General features: G+C 46.7%; 5 protein-coding genes across 5 annotated transcripts; 2 read left to right on the top strand and 3 right to left on the bottom strand.

Annotated features, from left to right (window-relative positions):
• Window positions 1-7: 7 nt before the first annotated feature.
• On the bottom strand, window positions 8-1,178 carry N7483_012003 (Elongator subunit IKI1; the record flags this gene model as incomplete). The annotated part of the gene is made up of 3 exons (XM_057095430.1): window positions 8-735; window positions 807-963; window positions 1,020-1,178. 3 exons carry the CDS (start codon window positions 1,176-1,178, stop codon window positions 8-10), a joined length of 1,044 nt encoding a protein of 347 aa, XP_056941401.1.
• A 2,116-nt stretch (window positions 1,179-3,294) lies between these two features.
• On the top strand, window positions 3,295-4,812 carry N7483_012002 (uncharacterized protein; the record flags this gene model as incomplete). Its single annotated transcript, XM_057095429.1, has 1 exon — window positions 3,295-4,812. The coding sequence occupies one exon, from the start codon at window positions 3,295-3,297 to the stop codon at window positions 4,810-4,812; it is 1,518 nt and encodes a 505-aa protein (XP_056941400.1).
• Window positions 4,813-5,827: 1,015 nt separating this feature from the next.
• Window positions 5,828-8,167, bottom strand: N7483_012001 (tat pathway signal sequence domain-containing protein; the record flags this gene model as incomplete). The annotated part of the gene is made up of 5 exons (XM_057095428.1): window positions 5,828-6,032; window positions 6,126-6,782; window positions 6,835-7,347; window positions 7,403-7,883; window positions 7,966-8,167. 5 exons carry the CDS (start codon window positions 8,165-8,167, stop codon window positions 5,828-5,830), a joined length of 2,058 nt encoding a protein of 685 aa, XP_056941399.1.
• Window positions 8,168-9,760: 1,593 nt separating this feature from the next.
• Window positions 9,761-11,500, bottom strand: N7483_012000 (carboxylesterase/lipase family protein; the record flags this gene model as incomplete). The annotated part of the gene is made up of 5 exons (XM_057095427.1): window positions 9,761-10,025; window positions 10,083-10,133; window positions 10,194-10,698; window positions 10,762-10,872; window positions 10,933-11,500. 5 exons carry the CDS (start codon window positions 11,498-11,500, stop codon window positions 9,761-9,763), a joined length of 1,500 nt encoding a protein of 499 aa, XP_056941398.1.
• A 2,834-nt stretch (window positions 11,501-14,334) lies between these two features.
• Window positions 14,335-15,121, top strand: N7483_011999 (SNUT3/LISCH7 family protein; the record flags this gene model as incomplete). The annotated part of the gene is made up of 2 exons (XM_057095426.1): window positions 14,335-14,656; window positions 14,724-15,121. The coding sequence occupies 2 exons, from the start codon at window positions 14,335-14,337 to the stop codon at window positions 15,119-15,121; spliced, it is 720 nt and encodes a 239-aa protein (XP_056941397.1).
• Between the last annotated feature and the right edge of the window lie 339 nt (window positions 15,122-15,460).

The raw sequence follows: 15,460 nt of genomic DNA, 5'->3' as shown, positions 1-15,460 counted from the left end.
ATGGATTCTAGATTTCATCTTCCTCTTCATCAAAGTCATCTTCCTCGCCCATGTCGTAGAGAATCCGACCTCCTTCGCCAGGGCCATCTCCATGCTGCGCATCGAAGTATGGCAGAACAACACCCTCTCGGTCGCGTCTCTGTCTATCAGTGAGACCAAGCTCGAATGTGGATTGAGGTTCTTCATCGTCATCCCCATAGCTCTCCACAGGTGGATTGTATAGGATGTTGTCATCAAGAAGGGTCACAATCTCTTTGACTTGGGTTGCAGGGTACCGGGATGCCGGGGGAAGGAGGTACCATTCCAGAACACCTCTGCCGCTCTTTCGACGGTGCTCTAGTTCAAGGACAATTCCCTCAGTAGCCCCGGTGCCACCCAGTTTATCGAGTCGGCCAAGAAGAACGCCATCTTGCTCTTCTTCAAGACCAAAGACGGGAGGTACCAGGCTGCGGTCCCGAGCGGCCTTCTGCGCCAAAATATGGGAGAATGAATGGAGAGTGATAATGCTGGTGGCAAGATATGTAAGAATGGAGAAAGTTGATGGAAGGTAGGGATTCTGTGGTGGAATCCCCGGGACATCTTGGTGATATGTCACCACCAGGGATGCATCTGACTTCGGCGCTGCTGGATTTGTCGGTGTGATAAAAGCACCGAGAAAAGAAGGTAGATGGAAACTTGGGTCCGAGCCCCTTGAGCTCAAAAGTGGGTTGATGGCATCGATTATAATGAGACGCCCTGTATGACTGATCAGCTTTCTTGCACGTCGCAATGCGGGTTGTTGTTAAAAAAGGCAATCAAGTACTCACTTTGAAATGGGCTCGTTGACGGACTCGGCTGATATGCCGCAGCTACTTCTTTAATGATATCGGCTGGGCTCTTGCGACGAGTTGATACAAATGCATCGCATCCTTCAGGGCATTTTAACGTCTCAAATGCGATTAGGGTGACGTGCACCTTAGATAGCTGTTGGAAAATCAGAAAATGCTTTTGTGTACCAAACTAGTCAGATAAAAACCAACCTTGGCACGTCTGATATACTCTTGGATGAGGGGTGATGCAGGCTGCTCCAACGAGTCTAAAAGCAGCGCGAGAGGCGAGGCTGTATCCCGCAGACTCAGGAGTTTCGAGATCAAGAGTAGATTGTGTGTCCGCCGGTGGGACAAATTGACTGGGGCCATTGCGACCGTCACTTAGCGTTATAATGGCTGCTGGTTGGGGTTAGGAGGTTGAAGTGGGGTAATCGGCTACGTTGGAAAATTTCAAGTTCGAGTGCGATGCAGTTGAGGCTCGACGGCTCGGGCCGCATCATGCACAGATGAGCTGAACGTGTACGCACAACGGCACGTAAACTTCAAGTTTGATTCGACCTATTTTGAATCGAATAGCCTCATAGAGAATGGCCTAGTCAATTTCTGGCTCTAAATTGGCATTCTAGGAGTATCTATAGGTACTATTAGTACACACTACGCCTTCCCTACCAGTAAATACTACTATGTACTACCTGTGCGAACATTTGAACTGTCATATTAGTATACCTTCAGAGTCCATGGATATCAATTGATTAACAATTCTTTCGGTCAACCTGCCGTACTCTTCTTTCTTCAAATTATCAGATATAAATCTGATTTCCAGTCTGTGCCGCTAGTACTTGAATCATGGATAGCCATGATCATTGATAAGATAGCGAAGGCCTTCCTCCGAGTCCAGTTTAATTTACCTTCTAGAACAAATAGAATAAATCATGGATACTGTTATCTGACTAACTAACTAGTATAAATTTTTCAAACAATCTCTTGAAATTAGTTGAGACCACTGGCAGTGAGGCGCTAAATTCAATTTTCAAGTTACATCCCACTGGCAGGACTACACACCGCAGTGGCAGAGAGCTCTGGAGGATGCCCACATGTGCATGTGTCAACTGGTTCATACTTCTTCAGAATGGTTGGAAACTGAACAGCATTGGTACCTCAAGCTAATAGTTAAGATCAACATGAGGACACAACTTGAAGTAAAGGCACTGGAATCCACGGGCACTAGATTCCCAATCGGATAGTGCATACTATATGTACACACATGTGCATGTGTACTATCAATTGACGGCTTCGATACATATACCAGTGCTTAGTACTAGCTCCTATCCATGTACCTAGACCTCGGCAGTGATCATGATATATTCAAAGTTGGAATTAGACTGGGGTAGTTCAAGTTCACATTCAAGTTAATCCGGCACCAAGACAACCTCAGGAGATTCCTGTTGAGGAGTTAAATAAAGAAATAAAGAACAGAAAAAATCAGCATGGACAGGACTGGGATAAGCCCCAGACCTGGAGATTTTTCCAGCCTGCACATGCGAGGAATCATGATATGGGAGAAGATTCAAAGCTCAAGAGAAATTCATAACAACTTGAAAAAACACAAGAAATATCCAGTAAATATCAAGAGAGCGAGACAGAGCTAGGCTATTGACTGAAGTGGTTCTTATGATAAAGTCCGAAATAAAAACTTGAAGTGGAAAAAGGGACATCAGAGTCCCCAGCACCATTCACATACTAGTAATTCTACTACTTAGTCAATAAATGATACGTCTCGCAATTTTTGGTTTCCCTTCCCATATGAGTGCTCACCCTATTGTCACTTCCAAGGTTTTACTCACATAGTACTAGATTTGAGCACGGAATGATCGGATCACTGAGCCTGCGAAGTAGCACTTGAGTATGAGAATGAACGACCCGACCAAGCATAATGAGCAGCTAATTCTGGCCTATCAAGTTTTATCTTGTACTTTGCTCCTCATAATAACAGGAGCCTGAATATTAAATCATTATTTGACATGAAAATATACTAATGGTTCCAAGTTTACCGCCTGGGCAGTGGTGTGTACTGTCACACGGTAATGCGTATGCTGAAGTTACTTGGAAATGCAGGAACAGGATGCCTTGCAGATTCCTTGCATATGTGGTTTCTAACCGCCCTTTGCATATCGACGTCTGATTACATATGGAATGCCTTGGAACTTGTATGCGTCATTAATAGTATTGATCTGCAGCTGCCCGAGCTGTCTGAAATTGGACCTCTGATCTCGGATTTGAATTTCCGAATTGTCTGAGATTGGATACATCGGACTTGAACTCCTCAAAAAATCAAAACATGTTGTGAGAACGACATGTTATTAGGTCCGAAGAGATATGGAGAGTTTGGCTCGGGCCCATAATGTGCCAACAATCAATGATTTCCCTCCACCTGTGTACGTCAATTCTTGATGATCTGCTTTCAATTACCCGAATCATCACACACATGTGCATGCTCCAGATGGAGTCTCGGGGATTTAAAGGTCATGTCTTCAATCTCAAATCATTCTGCCCTTTCGACTCTAGGCCAGAAATTCACTTCTCCTACTATCTAAACAAAAAACCCGGAAAGCCAAAATGTTCTTACTGCAAAAGTGCAGTTGCCGCAACTGCCATTGCGCTTGGTGCAATGATCACTGAAGGCCTCGCTGCCAGTGTTATCACTGTCACTCCAGATTCGGAGATGCCACCACCAACTCTATTTGACTTTGACAATGATGGAGTTGCAGGAGATCTCTACCGCTCAGTAACCAATGGTACCAACTCCCGCATTGCTGTCTACGTGATGCACGCAGAGAGCGACTACATGACATTCTCCGCCTGTCGAGAGTTCCCACGTCGAGGTTTCACCGTTTTCTGCGGGAACAATGCCGCTGACAAGATCGGTGTGATGTCGAGCATTTACTTCGAAGATGAGCTCACCCAAGCCGACATTGGTATGCAATACCTGCGTAACCTGACGGATATCGACAAGGTCGTCCTCTTCGGCCACAGTGGTGGCGGCGCTTTGATGGCTGCCTTCCAAAACGTTGCTGAGAACGGTATTTCTGCATGTCAGGGACCAGAGAAGCTATATAACTGCACCAGTGCAGTAGCCGGTCTTCACCCAGCTGATGGAGTCATGCTCTTGGATGCCAACTTTGGCCTTGGAACTATGCCATTCCTTAGCCTGAACCCTGCTCTCGAGGGTCTCCATGGGATGACAATCAATGAGAGTCTTAACTTGTTCAATCCTGCCAATGGATTCATCAAGGGTAACAGCTCGAGATATACGTCCAAGTTCAAGAAGGCGTACCTGCATGGTGTTGTTGCCCGAAATGACTTCATCATCAAATACGCACAGGAACGTTTGGCTGCCCTGAACGCGAACGAAACCGGCTTGATCGACGATGAACCACTGTATATCACTGATTCTGCTTACGGAGTGATGAACAACAAATTCTTCTCTCAGGATACCAGATTCCTCGCTCATACCTCCAAGGCCTGGCCTCTTCTCCACAAGGATGGCTCGATCACTACCCAGGTTGTTCCCTCGGTGCGCGTTCCCGTAAACTTTGAAAGCTACGCAAACCAGTACATCCAGGGAGCATTGAAAACCACTGTCCGGAGATATCTTTCGACTTTCGCTATCCGTGCGACATCTGATTTCGATATCACGCCTACCGGTCTGCATGGAATTGACCACGCCTCATCTCAATTCTCGCCGACGGAGTCCATCAAGGGTGCTCACGCTCCTTTGTTGAATATGGGTATGACTGGTCACTGGGAGTACTTGAACCAGGAAAAGATCCATCTCAATGCCCCCGGTAATGATACCTCTATTGTATTTGTTGAGGGAGCTGAGCACAAGATTGGAACGTGCAAGCCTTGCGAGTCTTATCCCGGTCAATACGAAGACACGATGAAGACCGCATACAACTACATTGAGGAATGGTTGACGAAGCCAGGACGATTTTTCAACTAAAAATAGACCTGCTGGCTTCAATCTCTTGGGATGAAGTTTGATCCCAAGGCTGAGCTCTGGAATTTTGCTCTAGATATTTTTTTTTGTATATGCGGATTCAAGATCCCAGCACATCATAGTATTAGCATATTCAATTACTCACATCCATTCATCGAGTCAACTCGATTCCCAATAACCTCGGGACGATTGTGCTATTACCTGTAGCCGAGGTGCCCTCAAAGAATCACTCATAATTTAGCGCAAATAGGCAGCTACATTTTAAGAATTGCTAGAAACAACTAAGAATTGCCCATGGCACCTAGGAATCTTCCCGCCAAGATTGCCTAGACATGTGCAGTCGTGTCTTCAAGCGTGAGATTCTTGGGACTTGTACATCCATTCAATATTGAACGTTAGTAAAACCATAAAACGCCCGCACTATTCCTATCAAGGCAGGTGAGAAAGATAGTCTCAGGCACTTCCAACATATTCCTTGTTCTGCAGAATCAAAAGGCGCTAATCATAGCCTCATAGAGTCATAGCCATAGCCTAAAGGTGCCTTGCCAAAACTTGGAGTCCAATGAAAACCCCCACTTTAAACCCCGGGCCCATTTTAAACCCCCGAGGCCCACTGTAGGCCACTGCAACATTCTGCTTCAACTCATCTGGGGATTTAAAACCGAGGGTCCATAATTAATACTATATTCGACATCCCAAAATTTGAAGGAAGTGCATAACGACACGCGTCTGAGAATGTGAAATAAGGTCGCAAGTGGGCTGACTATTGCAAATCCAGATTGACTGCATGAGTGCCGATCTCTGATTTAGATAGTTTCCAATATGGCACACTTAAGTCGGGTTGACTATTGCTAAACCAATATTGCCCAGGTGACTACATGGATGCCGATGTGGGTTTAAGACAGTAGTTGCAATAGAACTTGATCATCATAAAACTGCTAATTCATCTGGAATACTTATAATTTCTCAACTATATGTACAAAAATTTACATGTATAAACTTGAAAAAGGCCCAATACCTATTCAAGGTACTCGTTAGGCATGTAAAGCGGCATAGAATCCTCCCAAATCGTATCCGTGACGATGTGCTTATCAGTTCCATCATAGTTCATGACCATGATCTGACCATAAGGCTGGAAAGTGTTGTCGTACAGGGCGCTCTCATCCTTGAAACCGTACATTCCGGTAGACCACATGATGCGGCCATCGTGAGACCAAACGGCGCTAATAAAATGTTAGTACAGTATAGTACAGTACACCTGGGCAGCATACCAGTCCTCGGGAGTGAGCGACCGGTACACTAGAAGAAAAACTTACTGTGCGTCATTGGCCAGACTGTCCGTGACCTGAGTCAAATCGGAGCCATCGGGGCGGACTGTGTAGATATCAAAGCGATCAGCGTACCAACGGGCACCGTAAGACTCGGTCCAGTTGTTATTGCGGGTGAAGACGATACGCTCTCCGTCGGGAGACCAGCCAGGGGTGTTATCCCAGCCGTGGGTCAACCTGGTGGTCTCGCCAGTAGTGAAATTCAAGAGCTGGAGACCCTTGGGAGCGCCACTCTCGATGTCCCATAGACGGTAAACGATGGCTGTTCCATTGGGAGACCAGGTGGGGAAACCGGCGTTGTTTTGCAAGTCGGTGAGGTTGGTGTGCGAGGTGCCGTTGGCGGCGACACGCCAGATACCACCAGTGTCAGTGGAGCGGGTCACAAACCAGGCACCAAATCCGACAACAAGTTCATCGCCGTCGGGATTGAATGAGGGCTGGAAAGCACCGGAGTTACCCTCAACCAGCCACTCAACCTCAGTGCTGTTGTCGGCAGAGTAAATGTCATAGGAGTCGAGTGAGTCAATCAGGTTGGTGTACTTTGTTGATGAAGTCACGAGGGAGCTATTGGCGCCTCCCAGAACCTTCTGTGTAATACCTAGGGTGTTGGAAGGAACATTGTGCATGGGGAAGACATCCATGTAGCTAAGATTGAGTCAGAAAAAGAAGTTTCAGTAAAGGGTAACTATTCTTATACCGGTAATCCCATTCATCATCAAAGCTCCAGAGCTGGAGCTCACCAGGCTGCTGATCCCAGTTAAGCACATTGTAGACAATCTTAGAGCCATCAGGAGACCAAGAGGGCTCACGCAGACCAGTCAGGTTGAAAGATTTGTGTGTCTTATCAGGGGAGATATAGCTAATTCCTTCCGATGTACCAGCCTTGATCAAATACCCAATGTTAGTCGAATTGCCAATAAAGTGTTGGCCAACCTTGAGGTGGTCGTCAGAGGTGTGCTTGACAATATGCTTTCCGGTAGCCACATCAACACTGTAGATCTGAGAAGCGACTAGAACCTGCTCAGTGGAGACACCGTGGGCGTAGTAGGTGTTCTCTCTTGTCATGTTGTTATAGATAAGGCGCTTTCCATCAGGCGACCATTGAGGTGTACCCAAAGCAAAGCCGTGCTCGTGTAGGATCTTACGGAAGCCAGTTCCATCGGGGCGAACAATGTATAGACCAAGATTTTGGGTGTGTTCCCAACCAACTCTAGATCAAAGAATTAGAAGCCATTGACTGACTTGAAGCTTTTATGATAACTTACCCATCACTGTGGCCAGTCCAGTCGTTGTTTCTGTCCGAACTGAAGGCGAGCCATTTTCCATCAGGAGACCATGAAGGGCGGAAGTGGCCAGTGGGCCAGGTGTTATCAGCACGGTTCTCCGGGGTATCGGTAAGGTTCTGGGCGACGCCAGTTTGGAGGCCCTTGACCCAGACGTTCATGGTGTAATTCCCATGTGTGGAAACATAAGCCAGAGTGTTTCCATCCGGCGATAATGTACCAGCATCCTCCGCGCTGTCGGTGTCGATAAGCGTTTCGAAGCCCGTTCCATCGGGGCGCACACGGTATAAGTCGGACTGGCCTGCTCCGCGTTGTTCGCTAGTGAAAACGATCCATTTTCCATCTTGCGACCAGGTAGGGTGATAATTAAAGGCATCGGTCTTATTACCCATTAATTGTGTCGCATTTGTTCCGTCCGCGTTGGAAATCCATAACTGAGATCCTGAAGGTCCGATGCGGTTCACTGTTTCGATAAGTCAGTTCTCTTTCTTTTATCCTATTTCCCTTTTGCCTAGGCTTTTTGATACCCAAAGGTGGCTACTTACTATAGAAAACACCCTTCTTTCCAACGGCGGGTGTAGCTGACGGGATAGCTGTTGATGAGCTTTTGGAGGGAACCCCACGAGCGGCATTGATGTGAGGATTCTCATTATCGTCGACATTCAAGCCGAGATCTCGAGCATATGGGCAACCTGCCAATGCAGGAGCAATGACAAGGCCGACGACCGAAGCAATGTCAAGACGCATTTTGAAGGTCGCAGGGGAAGTAAAGAAAGGCAAAGGCCAAAGGTATTTTACCAAGAGAAAAGAACGATGCAAGGTACCATCTGTACATATGCAGACTATATAGGTTTCCTCTTATTCTAATGTTAATTTTTCTTTTTTTAAAATTATCCTTTTTGCCTCAACGGCCGAGTTATCGAATGATGTCCAACGCTTATACATCCGATTCGTGTCTTCGATTGGAAAATAGTTCTATGGATCGTCTCCACATACTTCGCCCAGGCAACATTCCAAGATTCATTGGGATCAACATCTGATATTCCAGATGTCCTGGCTGTGGAAGACTCGGACTCTCCGCGTTTCCCGAGATCCACTGGCATCTATGGGGATTATCTTTGCCAAGTCATGAAAATGCAGCCTAACCTTCAAATGTTCGAATTGATCAACATTTAAGATGGTTACGAGGTTGGGAATCTATTGGCTAGATAGAGTAGTGGCCCTGTCTGGCTGATGATGATTCTCTAACAATCATGCCCTGATATGATCATGATAGATAGGATGAATGCAAGTCACCGTTACGGATTCCGACGTTGATGCCTATAGACAAGACAAGTGATTCAAAAATTGTATTAAATCCACAGTTTAATTGAATTTATGGAGAATGACGGAGTATTACGGAGATGACGAGAAAAACTACCTTGGCAGCCTGAGATTATGGACATGTGTTTCTCTAATGTCCACAATTGGAGACTCGACCAGGAAAATGCACTTACCCGGAAGTAAGGACGGGTTTTGCAAGAATTGCTCCGGGGGTCCTAAACGCCTAAATCATCTACCAGGCCACACGTCAGAGGATGTTAAAGGATCGACAATCAATCAATCAACCAGAAAAGAGAATCAAAAACTGGGTTCCGCCCAGTGCTAGCAGTGGGGCGGAGTGCTAACAGTGGAGAGGTCTAGGTTTTAGGCTCAAAATAAGAATGAAGCCTTGAATCATAACGGATAAACACTCCACCCTGAAGCTCGGGCTTTCAGGGTTGATGGGTCACGGGGTCGGAATGGGCTTCCGCTCCGGGAAATGATCAGGCTTTTGCCAAGGCTACGGAGGAGAGAGCGGAGAGTCCGTTCTCATGTATTGAAACATAACGCGTCTTTCTGTAACGCGCGTAGGGGTCCTGCAGTTCCAAGGTTTCCAAAGTTTCCAAGGTTGAGGCCCCAGGGTATGTAGTAAGTTGGTAACCCCCACATTTGCGCTTGGGCAGCAGGCTTAATCTGTATCTGTAACATTAAAACACAAATATTCTAATAAGCAAACCTCGGAGGTTTAGTTGGCATAGAAAATTTACATCTACCTGTTCAGTATTAAAAACATTCGAATATAGAGGGTGAGCTATGCCATTGGAGGAATTAAGAGAAATTACTAGTAGTAAAAGAAAAATCCATTGGTCTATCGTCTATATAGCATGCATCAACACTGGCATACACAGACTCGGAGTGCCCACATGCAGGTGCCACAGTGGATAATCTAAAGGTGATCTAAATTCTATAAGAAACAAGAAAAGAAATGAGAGGACGGCCAAATGAGCCAAGGAAAACAGCCATGATAAACCAACCCATTTACCACGCAGGCAAGGTAGAAGTCCACTTGTGCAGAAACTCAATACGCTTGTTGTCCGCGGTAAGAGGGCCCATTTCCCACTGGTTTCCAAGCCACATAGTCTGCTCCTCCTTCTTTGAGGCCTTCCATTGAGGCTGATTATCTCCGTTGGGGTTACCATTGCGAATGAAATTGGCCCAGTAGTTGGCCATCTTGTTCTCGATGGCGTACTCTTCATCTTCCCATGTCACATTAGAGTATGAGCTGTATGGCAAGTTGTTGAAGCTGTATTACGATTAGTTCGCTGTTGATCATATAGCCAAAGAAAATCAATTCACTCACGTATACCAAAGTTCACTTCCGTGGTAAGCACCTTCGGATTTTTCCTCGGCCCTGGAATAGTGTTAGTCAAGATTTGTACAGGTCTGGAGTCTGGACCAAGGATCAACTTACGGCCAGTGGTTGAAGTAGTAAGTGTAAACGGATGCATTTGCGCCGCCGGCAGCCCAGTCAAGGGCCCAACGCCAGGTTCCAACCCGAGACAAGTCTCTGAAGAATTCCTTGCCACTTTCCGAGGCCTGAGAGGTGTTCTGACCGGGGTATAAGGAGAAGAATTCATCAGAGAGATCACCGAAAAGGTTGCTAAAGAGAGCGTGGTATCTCGAGGCCGAGTAAGTGAGAGTTGGAGTAGCACCAGACTCGTCTGCGTTGTTTCCGGTCAGGATAGGGATGTTGGCATGGGAATTGTTGCGCAGAGCCTCGGAGTAGGAATCTGGGAAGACGTATCCATCAAGGTTAGGACGCCACATCGGGGGCTCCATGAATGCAGCGGTGAAATTCTCGAAGGGGGTACCATCCCAAATGGTGTCAAAAATCCCGTCGTATTCAAGAAGGCTGTCCATAGAGACATTTCGGAGTTCGGCAATCGAGCTGACTGCCATGGTCTTCAAGAAGCGGACTGAATCACATCATGTTAACAAAACATACCACTACTTGACGTTATGATTTTATCTTCACTTACCTCCCTGTGCCTCAGCAGCGGACTTAGTTCTGTAGGAAGTAGCCACGCTACCGGTCATCGGATCGTGGGGTCCACGAGCACCACTCTCTGCGATAATGCCTTCGGCAAGACCTTCGGCCAGAGGACTTCACATAGCGTCGAGGGCACTAGCCGAGCCAGCGGATTGCCCACCAACGGTGATTTGATCAGGGTTACCACCAAATTTGGCAATGTTCTCATTGATCCAGTGTAAAGCGGCCTGTTGATCCAGGATACCATAGTTGCCCGAGCTGTTGTAGCCCGACTCAGCACTCAGTTCGGGATGCGCGAGGTATCCAAAGGGTCCAAGACGGTAGTTGATAGTGACCACGATGATGTCTTTCTGGGCAAGACCAGTGCCATCGTAGGTCTTTACATCACCAGAGCCACCGGTGAAACGTCCACCGTAGATCCAGAAAAGAACAGGTAACTTTTTCGAGGGCAGGTCTGTCTGGTTCTTATATGCTGGAGTCCAGATATTGAGGTACAGACAGTCTTCACTGGTTGTTTTCTTGCCACTGGAGAATATACCAGCGTCGCTGATTGTTTGGGCACATTGCGGACCAAATTCAGTGGCATTCAAATCACCCCAGTAGCTTGGTCCAGAAACCTGGGTCCAGCGATTTTCGCCGGTAGGAGGCTGAGCATATGGAATTCCCCTTATAAACGAAAGCCTTGTCACCTCCACGGAAAGGGGAGAGTCCACCACTGATAGTACCATAGTGAGTATGGATAACGGGTGGGCTCAGGGCACTGACAGAAGCGAGTGATGAGCTGCAAGCAGCCACACCAGCGAGGGTTGTGAGTAGCTTCATGAAGGGCTTGTCGAAAAGTGTAATGAACGAATGAATAAAACAGACACGACAAAGCGAGAGAAAGACAAGGTGTTGCTGGATTTCAATGCTGACGACCATGGCTGCTTATAAAAGCCGACAATTTGAAACCCATAGTTCGATTTCCAGGGATGAGCTGGATGGTACGCGGCCACCAGCGATTTTCCTCCAGCCTTCCTCATTGGAGATAGAGAGAAGGGACGATCATGAATTTCATGCAGTACGGAAGTATTGCCGTAGTATCTTTTCCGAACCGAATTCATGTCCACGGGTCTCCACGGTGTGTTCGAAACTTAAAAAGTAATCTTGGAAGGGGCGAGATCTTCATCCATCCGCACACGTAACTTTGGAATTGTGGGGTTCTGTCGATCTCAGTTCTCGACCCTCGACCCTCGGCTCGGGGGAGGAGCGTCACTTCCAACCTACACGGAGTACCTTACTATACTCGGTCACTCCGTCATTGTCTTGTCCGCAATTGGGTATCCATGTAATGGTGTCTCCATAGATAAGTAAGAGATGAGAATGGGTATGAAGGCGCCCTTGATAAGAAAACCGGGGAAATTATCATCCCTATACGGTTCATCTCCGAGGTCTATTGCACATCAGTCACACCTGGGCAGTGTTTTTGTCGGGTGGTTTCACTGCTAGTTCAAGTCATTGTTGCTAGTTCGACCCATTGGCCATAGAGCTAGATCGTATCCCCTTTACTAGGAAGATTTATTAGATGAAAGAAATACTTTGAACTACTAGCAAGTCCAAGATACTCTTCAACTCGAACCGGATAAATATTGAGCTTATAAAAGGAGAATCTGAAAGTCGTACAGTATGTTAGTTCTTGCTCGTTCAAAATGTCATTCAAGTTTAGTCAATTCATTATCCATAATCAGGTGCTCAAAACATGGATGAATAGCAATAGTATCCATAGCATTACAGAACTATTTCAAGTTTTGATATACTAGTATAACCTTGGAAACTTACACATCCTGCATCTTGTTGTTTCAAACCCCACCATCATGAAAGCCTCCTAATCACCATTCCAAAAACAAAAACAAAAGTCTTCCCTCTAGTTAACAAGCCTCAGCCAAGCTGAATCCAACAATTTCGAAGCTTGTACGCCGTTTTCTTATACTGAATATGTCGATCTCGCTCGGTGATTGTGTGAACTTCGCATGCGTCGAGGAGCCGGTTCAGAAATAATCATATGATCACAGATCAGCTTATCTTGTTGCGACTCTTGCTCGTACCTAGATGCTTTGTCAACAAGCTTCACACTATGTCAGGCTTCCTCAAGCTAGACTAATATACCAAGATCTGGGGGGGGGGTGGGGTGCTGGTGCAGGGGGAAAGAAAGCTCAGAACGGCATATAGTATTTTCATCATGCGCTTTCAGTGTGAGTAGTAAGTTCAGGTGCGTGCGTCATAAGCTGCTGACCAGCCACGGTCGAAATCCACACAGCCCACTTGAAAATGCATACAGCCTCGACAGGAAAGACCTGGCCACCTCACCTCGCCAAGAGCAGTCTGAGCTGATACATCCCAGAGACTCGGTTGGGTCATAGGATCACGGGCTTAACGTCTCGCTTCGCTCCGTTCCGTATTCAAAATGAAATGATAAGAATCGAAACTCCGAAAGACGGGACACCTGCTAATATCTCCCTCCCTACCCAGACTTAAGCCGCAAGCGCTAAGGTGTGGGTCCTCGGGCTGGAGACACCGACAGGTCTGGGGAAAGAAGAAGAGAAGGAGGAGAAGAGAGAGAGGGGAAGAAGATTAAATAGGCTGGGAGGCGGTGGGGGACGCGTCTGGGGGGACAAACAATCATTCACTTCCAAGGCTCGTTTAGCTGGAGGTAGTGTCATCGCCTAATTAGGAAACCCTCACTTCGCAAATATTTGATATCATCGGAACTCACTACTACTACCACTAGGCAGAAGCATACATTCTGAACTTGATCATCCTGATACTAGCTAAGCTACCCATGTAGGTACCTAGGCAGGTACTTGGAAAAATTGAAGCTCAATATACTTATGTATTTTATTGATGATTCACTTCACTCACTTGACCATTGCCTAATTAGGAAGTTCAAGTTTCAGCACCATGGACATTTCAACTTATACTACGAAACGTAAATTTTCGAAGCTCCTTGATAGAACTTGAGATTAAGAAGCACCGCATTGAAGTTTGAAGATCAAGGTATCTATAGTATATATGTACTGATTACTTGAGAACGCTCTTCCAAGGTTATTTCCAAGGTTGCTCACCACACCTATAACCATCCGATCATTATGGAACACATTATGGCAATATGTATGCATGTGAGTAGTCTAAGTCATGGGAATCTCGCCTAATATTAGTTAGCCTTCTAACTTTGAAGAAAGACTGAAATACAACCAGCCCTGTCCACAGGTGAATCAGTGCCCAGTGGTGATACTATCTACTTGTATACACCAGTTGACGGCGATCTATAAAACTGCACAATTGGTATATCCCGCCGACCGGAATAAACCTCTCATCCTTCAGGCTCACTGGGAGCTTCTTTATTGAGACCACTTATACCCCACTCTCACTCAAATCCAACCAAAGGATCATTCTCGCTCGTTCCAAGTGATCTTCTTTGATTTCTATCCCTGGAAATTGAGCTTCTATTCCGCAAGTTTATCTCATCATATCTCTCACAAGAGCCAAACCGCGCGAGACAAGCACCTTTGTCTCGGACATCACGATGGCTGAGCCTCCAACAAAGCGAGCCCGACGAGTCGATAGTAGTGCGATGTGGGAAAAGAATGACTCTTATGGACGCCAACCGGACTCAGGCTCAAATGCCGACCCCAGACGCTCACCCGCACCCCGAGATGACAGACGCGACGGTCCTCGTGACGAGCGACGATACAGATCGCGCTCGCGAGATCGCAAGAACACACGGCGAGACAGGAGCTGGTCTCGAGATCGCCGCGACTCAGACCGAAGGAATAGAGATCGGGATGACCGTGGGCCCAGGGACCGCAAGAGGAGTACTAGCCGAGACCGTGGCCATGATCGACGAGGTATGCACAAACTGAAACCAAATTGACCGTCCCGAGATCTTTAGCTGACATGGAATTTTTTTCCCAGGTAATGCATCTAAAGGCGACAATGTTCGCGACCGTTCTCGCTCCCGATCACCCGCCCGAAATGGAAATACTGGACCCGGAACCCGATCTCCTCCCCCTCGTGGCCACAAAGATGACTGCCGACCTGGTCGCCGAGAGCGAGGCCATGAGGACGCTAGGCATGCTAATGGTTCCAATTTGAAGGATGAAATGGACGTCGATTTCAAGGAGGACGCTGATGAGGATGAGATCGAGGCAATGATGCGCAAAGCAATGGGATTCTCCCGTTTCCGAACCACCAAAAACACAAAAGTACCTGGAAATGATATCTACGGTGTGCGCAAGGAGAAGAAGACGGAGTACCGCCAGTACATGAACCGTTCTGGTGGTTTCAACCGACCGCTCAGTCCCTCGCGGTAAATCTGCCTGCGGGGGGCGGTTTTCTCTTACCTCTCCGAAGCTGCTCTTTTATGATTCTTCTGGCTTTAGGTTGTGTATCATTTCTATGGAGGCTCTCTTTATTTCCCCCTCCTTTCTGTTTCTATAATTCCCAGCAATATTGCATTCGTGGAGCATGGTATCCCCGGGTTATTCTCAAAATTTGTTTCGAAGACTTCTGTGATATGAATACTACAAACACACTTATTAAACATTTCAGCTGCTTTACAATTATTAGCTGGATATATCCAGCTATCCAGCTATATTTATTCTTTATAAACTCCTCTGAGGTAGCTAGAGAGTCCGCACATGACTAGTCTT

Source organism: Penicillium malachiteum (genome assembly GCF_028827825.1).
Source record: "Penicillium malachiteum strain IBT 17515 chromosome Unknown utg000005l:1.0-9002435.0:326005.0-9005861.0, whole genome shotgun sequence".
Classification (NCBI taxonomy): Eukaryota; Fungi; Ascomycota; class Eurotiomycetes; order Eurotiales; family Aspergillaceae; genus Penicillium; species Penicillium malachiteum.
Note: the sequence above shows the minus strand (reverse complement) of the source record. Positions and strands in the feature narration are given on the sequence as shown.